This window comes from Diuraphis noxia, unplaced genomic scaffold (genome assembly GCF_037042655.1).
Source record: "Diuraphis noxia isolate RWA-SAM2 unplaced genomic scaffold, SU_Dnox_SAM2 contig0001, whole genome shotgun sequence".
NCBI lineage: Eukaryota > Metazoa > Arthropoda > Insecta > Hemiptera > Aphididae > Diuraphis > Diuraphis noxia.
In genome coordinates, this window is record NW_028301711.1 from 17,618,336 (window position 1) to 17,630,501 (window position 12,166).

At 31.4% G+C, this 12,166-nt stretch overlaps 1 protein-coding gene and 1 pseudogene across 1 annotated transcript; both read right to left on the reverse strand.

Annotated features, from left to right (window-relative positions):
* LOC149060057 (uncharacterized) overlaps positions 1-12,166 on the reverse strand; it is a 41,113-nt pseudogene that overhangs the window by 21,015 nt on the left and 7,932 nt on the right.
* LOC149060059 (uncharacterized) lies at positions 814-6,877 on the reverse strand. Its single transcript, XM_089216755.1, has 6 exons — positions 6,459-6,877; positions 6,077-6,399; positions 5,869-6,001; positions 5,516-5,797; positions 4,957-5,448; positions 814-995 (listed from the first exon to the last, which is right to left on the reverse strand). Exons 1-6 carry the CDS (start codon positions 6,592-6,594, stop codon positions 814-816), a joined length of 1,548 nt encoding a protein of 515 aa, XP_089072881.1. The 5' UTR covers positions 6,595-6,877.

Here is a 12,166-nt window from a genome sequence, read left to right on the forward strand (position 1 = left end):
GCCGGTCACACGTTCGTGTCCGGCACTCCGGCACATTCCATAACACACATTTTTAGTTGTAGAATAATATAATTTCGTTTATGTGTACACCATATTTATTCTGAAATAGACATATATATAATATAATATCTACAGACATAGAGTTTTTTCACACAAATAATCGTATTCGTAAGCCTCATCTGGACGATCCTACGGGCGGGGTGTGAAAATACCGCCATCATCTGGCGATATAATTATTATGTCGTAATAATAATAATAATAATAATAATACTAGGTATTCTACGGTGAAAATCTATTATCTAGATTTGGGGAAAAAACTAGACAATTATTATATTATAGTATTATATTATTTATTCTAAATAATATTATACTTGATGTCTTTACGGCATAATAATAATAAAAAAAACACTGTGCAGTATACGTCATCGAAACACGAGGCGTGATCTTAGTAAAAGCGATAGGTACTAAAATAATAAAAATAATTTTAAGCTCAAGGTTTTAATATTATATTTATCATCGTTCATACGCCTATTATACCACATATGACAGTCATATTTCGTGGTTATATAATATAATATAAGTGTACAGATATTTTAACAGGATTTATTTATTTACAGATATGTGCTAATTCAGTAACAATAATAATAATAATAATAATTCATCATCGGTATTTCTCGATTATAAAATATTATATACAATATAAGATAGATAGAATAATAACATAGATCTATTTATAATTATTATATATATAAACATTCTATGAAAATTACAGATATTTAATAATAACGATAACAACAATAACATTTAGATTATTTACACGATTTTATAGTGGCCGTGTGCAAGTGTGTGCACGTGGTCCTGCAGAACGTATCGTTTATCATCAGATCGATTTAAAGTCAATTTAATTGTTTTAATCGTCTTCAATTGATGCTCATACGATCGGATCGATACGTTCATTCTATACGGGGTGTACGGGTTATAAGACTGTTGGGCCGGGCGCACATTGAGACGCAGGCGACGCAGCGCAGCGTAGGGCAGTGCAGCGTAGTTTTCTGTAATCTATTAGTTAGAACTTATTAGCGCATATTGGGAGGCAGGGCAGGGCAGAGCAGTGCTGTGCTTATGTTGGCCTGCGTCACGTAGTGTTCGCGACACAGATTACTGCACACGTGCCACGAGCTTTGGCTATTACGATATTTATTTAACTAATTAAACTTGTTAATTAAGTCATCATTTTTTAAAAATTACGATGGAAGAAACTTTAATTGAAGCCGTCAGACATTACAGTGTCTTATTTGACACTAGTCATGCCGACTATATGAAGGGCAAGTTGAAAAACGAAATATGGGAAAAGATTGCCAGTGAACTTAAATTAAGTAATGGTAAGTACCTAGTATTCAATTGATTTAGATTACCTAAAATAATATTTATATTACTATTATAATTAATATTTTTTCATTACTAATATCACTAAAATCAAACAAATTTACTGATATATATTAATCAGTCAATATTTTTTATGAAAACTCGTAGGTATTTTTTTTATTCATTTAACATGCTATAATGTTCGACGTATAAATTGTAATATAGATATGAAATATGAATATTTGTCTAGACGATGAAAAGTGTTCGGTGTACTATTGAAATCTATAAATGTCGACAAACTTATCAAGTACAGATAAGATATTTTACAAAAACTCACTTATGTGATTTGATTTTATCTAATTTTAAACATTATCTTGGTTTAATTATAATTTGATTAGCAGGCGCACACAATTTAAAATAGGAAATTCACTTTCGTCGCATGGTTATACATTATAGTATTATACATACTTATGTCCTATATACATCATATTATACATCAACAATATTTGTCACAAATTTCTGTATGACTATACTACATTTCTTTTTTTTTTTTTGATTGTGAATGATGATTTTAATTTATTTTACAACTGATTTGTGAATACCAAATTATTATATATTAGGTAATAACTAATAATAATGAACTTAATAAACAGTAATTACAAGTAAAGATTTACGTATTTATTTTTCATAGAAATGTAAAGTTTATAATATTGTGGAAAATTAATTTATACCTAGTAGAACATTATAATAATAAAAAAAAAAAATTACAAACAAATAAAATAGTTTTTATAGAGTGTATATTATATCAACATTTTTACAAATAAAAGTAGTTAGTATTTACCCCTAGAAACACTATCCGATTGCCATGGTACGCTTCCCACTGTGTTAAAATAATCTGTGTACTTTTGTCTTACACAAAAAGCATTTGATCCACTTCTAGTGTTGTTGTTGGTTAATGGCAGTAATTGATTTTCCGGCATTTCATTTTCACTACTATCGCCTTGCATATTATTTAAAATTATTGTTTCATTTCTTAAGAAATTGTGTAATACACAAGCTGCTTTTACAACATTATCAAAACTTTCAATTTTAGTTTCAAAAGGTCTTCTAAACACTCGGAATCGTGATGCCAAGATTCCAAAAGTGCATTCAACAGTTTGCCGTGCTCGAGAAAGTCTATAATTAAAAACTTTATTTTGAAAATTGTTTGTTACACTTCTATTTGGATAAGGTCGCATAATATTTTCACTTAGTGGAAACGCTTCATCTGCTACAAAAGCATAGGGTAATATTTGGTCATAATCGGTTAAAGCTGCTGGTGGTGGAAGTCTTAAAGTTTGTTTATTAAGTTTTTTTTGCTAACGCACCACTCGAAAATATATTTGCATCACTGAATCTTCCCATAGAACCTATATCAATACTAATAAATTTGTAGTGAGCGTCAACTATTGCCATTAAAACCACGGAAAATGTTTGTTTATAATTATAAAATGAAGTTCCGCTTTTGGGTGGTTTTTTAATCACAATGTGTTTGCCATCTAGAGCGCCAATGCAGTGTGGAAACTGCCATATCTTTTCAAAATCATTTGCGATCAATTTCCACATTTCCATTGTGGGTTCTGGTAAATATATTGGTTGCATGTTGTTCCATATAGCAGTGGCCACTTCATTTATTATCTTTGAGACAGTTCGATCCCCCATTCTATAACTATATGCTATACTTTTGTAACTATCTCCTGAAGCTAAATACCTGTAACCAACAGGGAAAACAGTTTTTTTAATAAAATTATTTTTACATTTTACTACTATTAATCAAAGAGATGTGAAATTTGCAGTTAAACAATTTCGGTTAACTACTTTAAATACAAGTACAACAATACATTATCAAGTGTTAAATTTGAATCCAATGATATAATATAATCATTGTATAAAAAAAACGATTCTGAGTGAAAACGGTCGGTCAGTCGCTCCGCTCAGAATATTTTATTGTTTTTACAGGTGAAACAGTGAAAACCATGTGGACCAAACTGAGGAACTGCCACAGAGATGCTCTACGAAGGCAAAAAAAAATGTTTAAAAGTGGAGCTGGAGCTGAGACAGTTAAACAGTGGAAATTCCAGAAACAAATGGAGTTTTTGTTGCCATACATGGAGAACAGAAAGCGAAGTGCCAATATAGTTGACAGTGATGATGAACAATCTGACAATGCAGACACTGAAGTTAGTCAAATTTTAGAGACACAGCAGACGCCAATCTTGGAGAATAATTATGAACTGGAAGAAGATAATGAAGTGCGCAGCAACAAGGAACGAGAAGATTCTGTTGAAAAATTAAAAGATACTCCTTCGTCAGCTGGAAGGAAATTTACTTTCAAAGAACCACAGAAAAAAATGAAAAAAAATGATATAGGCACCTTAATTCAACAGTCTATAGCGAATCGCGAACAACGAGCCAAAGAAAGATCTATTGAACGCCAAAAATTGGTAGACCTCAAAACTCCAAATGATCCGCTTTACCATTTCTTTATGTCCATGTACCAAACTACTTATAAAATGCCACCAGCGTCTCAACTTACTATAAAAAATAAATTATTTGAAGTTGTTTCGCAAGTAGAGTCTGATCTTTTGAATTCTCAACAAAATAATGCTTTTCAAGAACTTCACTCACAACAGATACAACAAAATATCTACAGTCAACCTCAGTCTTTTTCTACGTGGTCATACGGAGAAAGTTCATGTGCAAGTACTTCTCGCGACAGTTCAGTTTCTGAAAATGTTGAGAACCAAGATGATATTGTTCATTATATAAATACTTATACAGAATAATTTTTTTTAATTTTATTACATCAAGTTATTATTTCTAGTTATCTAATATTATAATATTAAGTATTGACTTATACAGAATAATTTTTTTAATTTACTTCAGAAGATTAATAAATATGATTTACCATATTAATATAACATAAAATCATTAACTAAAGGATCGTGTTTTTATTTTGGGTTCTTTACTTTGTTGTTAAAATAAAATTTACAAAATTGCAATGCTTAGGCCTTATTGTATAGTAATAATGTAATTATTGTTTATTATAATTTTATTGTTAAAACTTCAAATTCATTTTAAAAAACTTACCTTAAAAAGACTGCCAGTTTTTCTTCGGGTTCAATCGGCTTTTGAGCATTACATCCAAATGAATAAATAGTATCTCGTATTAAATGAAGAACTTCATTAAATTGATTTCGGTCCAGGCGAAAGTAGTTCAAAAATTGTTTGTCAGAAAATTCCGACGACAAATTGAATTCACCGTGACTTTGTCTTTTTTTCATAAAATTGCTTTTCCACGTTTTTTTTTTGTTTAGTTAACGAATATAACAAAATAAGTTCATCAAATTCGTCATCAGAATCTGATTCAGAACTTAAATTTATTAAATTTACTCCATCATACTATCGCTCACGCTCATGCTCGTGACTGATATTAGGCGGTGAAACGTCAGAACTGCATAGTAATATGCGCTCACTTAGGTAGCGCAGTTTTTCCTACCCTGCGTCGCCCTACACTGTGCTGCGTCGCCTGCGTCTCAATGTGCGCCCGGCCTTGTTGTGCTGCTGGTGGTGGTAACGCTCTCGATGTAGATGGTGTTGCCCTCGCCGAGGTTGATGCGGCATCACGATGTATCCTGACGATAACTTCACGTGCGCATTTACTCGCGTTAAGTTTACCCATAGATACATCGAATTCGACGTCTGGCTCGTCGTCATCGTCGTCGTCGTCGTCAGCGAACAAACATCGCTTATGATCGGCGAACGTGAGGTGATTCCTAATCACAGGTTCTCGAATTCCCTTTGCACGTATTTCCACGGTACTTTCGATGTCATACGCGTAAGATTTTGCTCTGAGTGCTACAAACTCGTACATGGTGCGACCGCCCGTCTCATCTTTGAACAGCCCTGGTATCCTCTTACGCGCAGTCGTATAACACTCGTGATCTGGCGGTAGGTTGGAGGTATCTGTATGACGCATCATATCAGCATTATCTCTCAAGTCAGCGTAAAAATCATCCGTCGTGACTTGATATAGCAGAGAATCTATAAATTATAATAATTATAATTATTATTATTATTATTATATAATTATCAGAGTCGATATACATACCGGTGTCAGTGTAAAGTAGACTGATTCGAGCTCCATAGTGGCGTTTCAAAACATTATGATGATAATCATACATATGATACTTGCTGAGCTCGAGGATGGTGAATCCAATGTAAATGGGTTTACAGAAATGAATCACCTTGTTATGCAGAGACACCGCGGCAAGATTATCACTATATGTAGTACAATGCTTGAATGTAGGACGGTTAATACGTTTGCGCATTCTTTGTGGACTCGATACAAGCTCCAGTTTAACGCGTTTTCTCAAAGATTCCATGGTTTTGCCTGTAAGGTGATAATGTGATTAGGTAATGTGGTGAATTATTATGCCGTGTACATAATGATATAGTAGTTACCGAATACGGAGTTGTTCATGTCTTTATAGAATTTCTCCTCAAACTTATTAGTCGCCCTCTGCCTCATCTCCGTGTTTAGTGCGATGTATTGTGCCAACCATGGGGATTGTCTAAATTCCAACACTCGGTGCACCTGAAGCATAAATAATAATAATATCGATAGTAACGCATACAATATATATATATAAATTATAATTATAACAATCACCTTTTCGACGATCAGGCCGTTAGCCATGGCTTGTTTCAAATTCATATAATGTACGACATAACGTTCTTTGCGCTCGAAAGTCACCATCAACTTGCGTACATTAGACCCACGCGGTATACTGGCGTGCGGAAGGAACGGCATATCATTATGCGCGTCGTGCAAGCTTTGCGGGTACGATATATCCACCTCGTAGACTCTCCCTACATCATCCGTCTCGGACATCCACTCTAATTGGGCTAATGCGACATCTGGATTTCCCGCGTACCATGTAAAGCCTCCGTATGGCATGTAGCGAGACATCGAAAGACCATAAAGATTATTTGCTATAAAGGGAAATCTTGAATTATTAACATGCGAACTTTTTCTATATTTTTAATATTACCATCCTGATATACGAGCCACGTGTTTGGTTCGTCGGCTTTGTAGCTGGGTGTCTTTGGGTTGTTGGCCCTAGCGTAGCGCTTACTGGCTTGCGCCAACCCTCCACGAATTCCTCTCGTAAAATAATACTTGGTCATAATCGGTTAGGAGCTCCAACTTAACCGCTGTGAACTTCAGCATGCTATCGAAACTGAATCCTGGCATCGTGTAATAGTGTGCGGGATCCAGGTGGAACGTTGACATGCATAGGTCCCTAAAGTTTTCGAACACATCAGCGCTGATCAGAACATCGATCTTCAGATATAAATCGCTGTAATCGCCCAGAGTTTGACAGCCAAAACGATTCCATACTAGAGTAGCGTGGTCGTAATCATTGTCACTGACGTGTGTCTCGGTCAGCGCACTATAGAACTCCATCCTGTCCGGCAGTTCGGTCTCAGTCAATTTTTCCCAGCTATCGGTGTATTCATAGGGGAATACACCTTTACGCGCCACCAGCAGTGTTGGGAAATATCTAGATAAATTTATCTAGATAAGTTATCTAGATAAAAATTATTCATCTTTTATCTTATCTAGATAAATTTCAACTCTGTCATATTTATCTTCATCTAGATAAAATTCTAGTTATCTATGAGTAACATATCTAGATAATTTATTTTAATTTACTTAAAAATTTTTTTTAATTTTTAAATTAAAAATATTTATATTTACGTCATTATACCATGTATTTTAATAATGAATGTTCATTTATAGTCTCGAGTATTACATCGTAAATAATAAAAATAATGAAAAGACCTAAAAATATAAAATACCTATGTTATGTAGAAGCCAGAAGGTAACTATAATTAGAACCCCTGGTTTTCACAAAAACGGTCATCGACAGCGACCGCAGTCACAATAGTTTCGTTGGCCGTTCTATAGAAGAATAACTAATAATAGCAAAAGCGATAACATTATATTATGATATATCCCTAATAAGGATTCCCTATTACCCGCCGGCCGCCACCATAATATTATGACGATCGTCATTAGCTGATACGAGTGATACGTCTTTACTCTTTATATTTATAAATTTATAATACCATTGTGGAAGTTAATAATATTATTCCCACTAATTATAAGTCGTCGTTGGCTGTTTTCAGTTATCATTTAATGTTCTCACAGCTCACTTCTCAGTTATTCCTCGTCAGTCGTCTGTGACATTTTGTGCAACTTTCCGTTTTTATTATTATTTTTTGTTTAGTTTTCTTATTAATTGTTTGTTTAAATAATTATGAAGCGGTTTGTGCAAGTTTTAAGTGGCCCATCTAAGGTCCAAAAAACAGATAATGATACAAGATTTACTCAATCAACTGAAACAACGGAATCTACGAATCTTCTGATAAATACTTCGAAATTGAAGTATTTATTTAATGAATTTTATAAAATAGTATCCTTAGAAAAAAATAAATTATCTGCATCGTGTCAAAATTGCTCAAAAATTGTGAATGGGAGTATTAATTCAAGTGGCAATTTCCTTAGCCATTACAAGGTATGTATAACTTTATGAAGATCGATTTAATTTTAAATAGTAATCACCTAAGATATTAATAAATAATACTTTACACCTATTTTAGTATAAACATGCTTCAATCATGTCCAAAGTTGAAGAATCTAGAAAAAATAATCTTATGGACAAAGATAAATTCACAAATACCAAGCAAACAAAATTATTGGATATTCATTCAAAAGCAATTACAAAGCAAAAGGTAATAATAATATAATATTAATAAAGTTGAATAAATTAATAATATAATTAAATCTATTAGGTAAGTAGGAAACCAAATTAACCCTTTCAGTCCTGAGATTTGTTTATTTTGTTTCGGAAAATAGTTAGGTATAACTTTATAAGGTATATTATTATTAATATAAATTACATATAAATAATTAATACCCTACTTCTAAAGTTTTTCCTAACATTTAAATATATTTACATTTACATAGTTTGTATTTTGTATTAATTATTTGTTTTGTATTTCAATATTAAACATCCAATTTAGTACATACCATGAAAGATGTTTAATATGTAGAAAAGTACCCATAAGAAATATAATTTGTAGACTGCATACTATACTTATATTTATTATAGTTAGTTAGGTAGGTAGTACACAAAATGTCGGTAGACCATACCATACTGGAAGATAATAATCCACGGCTACTATGTAATATGTATATAGTATACATAAATAAACTATAATATTATTTACCAAATTAATTATATTAATGTTGTTTAATTTAATTTTAACTAGGTACCTAAATAATAGCATTTTTTAATTGTTTTGAATTAATTTGATTTTCATAGTAAAATTTATGTCAATAGATAAATGATTTGGTTTTTGAGTATATCATAAGTGAGATGCGTCCACTTGTAACTTGTGAAAAACCAAGTTTTCGCAATTTTATTCTGGGACTGACTCAATCTAAAGATGAAACAATTCTGCCAAATAGAAAACAAATATCAAAACAGCTAACAGAAAATTACAATGCATATGTATTAATGCTAACTGATTTGATTGAAAAACAAAATTATATCTGCACAACTGCTGATATTTGGAGTGGGAATAATAAAAGTTACATGGGTATGTATGATATTTGTGTACATTTTGCAATATGCAGTCAAACCTTTATTTAGCAAACTTGAAGCTTCCTTAAAAAAATATGTTATGTTTAAATTTTCTCATAAATTAATAAAGTAGGTATCTTGAAAATACATTTTTTAAATTAATATTTATAATAATATGTTACATTATATATTTATTAAAGGAATAGCATTGTATAAAGACACTTACCACTATTATTATTAAAATGGTAAAACATTAATTTATTAAATAAATTTATAGAAACATTTTTAAGTTAACATTTCATGATTTCCTAAAATTAGTTATTAAAATGTAAACAAATAAATTAAGTAGTTACAGGCCACTTACAGTTTTGTTAAATAAAGTTTCTAATGTAATGTATACCTGTCCTAGTGTCTAGATACCTAATATATTATTAACTTATTAAACCTACTATATTATTTTAAATAATTATGATTTATGATTATTAATTTATCATGAAATTGTCTGATATCTGTTAAGTCTTAACAATAATATTTTAGACTAGAGAGAGATATGAAGAGTTCTAATTTATATTTTTATTTTTAGGAATGACTTGTCATTTTATTGATTCCGAGTCATATCTGCGTAAATCGTTTGTCTTAGGCTGCAAACGAATCAAAGGGAGTCACAACTACTTTAATATCGCTGAAGTCATGACAGAAATAACACAGAATTTCAGTATCCATTATTCTAAAATTACGCATACAGTGACTGATAACGCTAGTAATTTTGGAAAGTCATTTAGAACATTTTCAATAGACTCATCATTTCAGTCCGAGTCAACTTCAGTTGGTGACTTAAATGAAAATAATTCTGATTATGATAATTCTGATTTAGAAATAGATACCATGGAAATAATGGATGTAGAGAAAATTTTTAATAATTTACCTAATTCAGATGATTCTTTTTGTTTACCACATCATTTAAAATGTTGTGCACATACATTAAATTTGATTGCGACCACAGACATTGCTAAAATCACTGATACTAACTATTTACGTCTTTCTGAATCAACTTTTAAAAAATTGTATAGTTTTTGGAACTTAATTAGTAGAAGCACTGTTGCTTCAGACAAAGTACTTGAAATATGTAGTTGTAAATTTCCAGTACCTGTAATAACGCGCTGGAATTCTTTGTATGATGCATCACTAAAAATCTTGAAACATAAAACACAAATTATTAAGTTATTTGATGATTTACATTTAACTAAATTAAAATTAAATGAACGGGTATTTTTAGAAGAATATAGCAAAACCATGGAACCCTTAGCTATATCATTGGACAAATTACAGGGTGAAAATAGGAGTTTTTTGGGTTATGTAGCACCAACTATTCTGGTACTAAGGAGATTATTAATAGCATTTACAGATCTGAAACATTGTAAGCCATTAAGTTTTATAATTATAAAATCCATAGAAACTAGATTTAGTTATCTATTTGATTTAAGTAGTCCAGAAAGTAAAATATTCGTTATTGCTTCCATAAGCCACCCCAAATTCAAGCTCAGTTGGATACCTGTTAGGTATATAAATGTTTGTAAAACTCTATTTTTAAAAGAGTGCAGCGTGGTAGCTACAACTTCCGAACATTTTATAAACTCGGTTATTGAAGATGAAGAAATAGATTCTGATAACAGTGATAATGCATTTTATAGCAATATCTGTACAACAAATAAAATTGGTATAAGTAACACTGGTTCCGAAACAAAGACATTAAATAATGCAAATTTAGAAGCTATATCATTCTTAAGTTCAACAAAAAAAGACTTAGACATTCTAAACCAATACCCTATTATTAAAGAGGTATTCCTAAAGTATAATACTACAATTCCATCCTCAGCACCAGTTGAGAGATTATTTAGCAAGGCAATACAAGTTTTAACACCTAGGCGTAATAGGTTAAATGATAGAACTTTTGAAATGATTTTATGTTGTAGATCAAACATGGTTTGACTTATCATTATTGTTTTTCCAAATGTTAGCTAACAGCTTCATTGTATTATTATAAAATTAAGTCAGAGAATGACATTTCATATGTATTTTAAAAATAAACTATTTTATTTTATGTTAATAAGTAATATGTTTTAAATAAGTATGTATTTTTTTTTTTGGCAATACAAGTTGTAACACTTAGGCATAATAGGTTAAATGAAAGAACTTTTGAAATGATTTTATGTTGTAGGGTTTGACTTATTATTATTTTAAAAACTGTTATTATTTTTTTTTCAAATGTTAGCTAACAGCTTCATTGTATTATTATAAAATTAAGTCAGAGAATGACATTTCATATGTATTTGAAAAATAAACTATTTTATTTTATGTAAATTTTTAATGTCTTAAATATATGATGTATTTAAAAAAAAATAATAGCTATATAACTGAATATTTGCAAAATTAAACATGAAATTATCTGATATTTATCTAGATAAAAATGTAATAAATTTTATCTTTATCTAGATAAAATTTAGTATAACTATCTTTATCTTTATCTAGATAAAATTAGGTACTGTTATCTTTATCTTTATCTAGATAAATTATTAGTTATCTATTCCCAACACTGGCCACCAGTGGCCAATCTGCCGGGGTGAACACTCTAGTGACCTCGCGAAACTTGCAGAAGTCAGAGGTCGTGAGGTTCTGCGCTAGTTCAGCCAAACTCGACGCCATGAAACGACACGTATCGATAAACCTGATAGCGAACTCGTTATTTATGTATTTCGAAAACGAAATAAACTTTTCAATTCTATGCGGTATTACCGATATCGTGTTCGCATCATGACCTAACTGAGATACGATGAAATGCGCATCATAATTCGAGAGGTTATGCCAAAAGCATGGCACAAACTTTGGCGTTTGTAATTTAAGGTTGCACGCGTTGCACAGAGTATTCAGAAAACGACCCGATAAATGTCGTGATGTGCGACTTTACAGTTATTTACGGTGAACGTTTCAACGCAGATATCGCACGCTGTCTTCACTCCGTGCAAGCGAACATCCTCAACGCTCATTACGATCGGCACGTTGGTTGTCTTTAGCAATTTGCATATTCTGTCCGCCATATCGGTGATGGC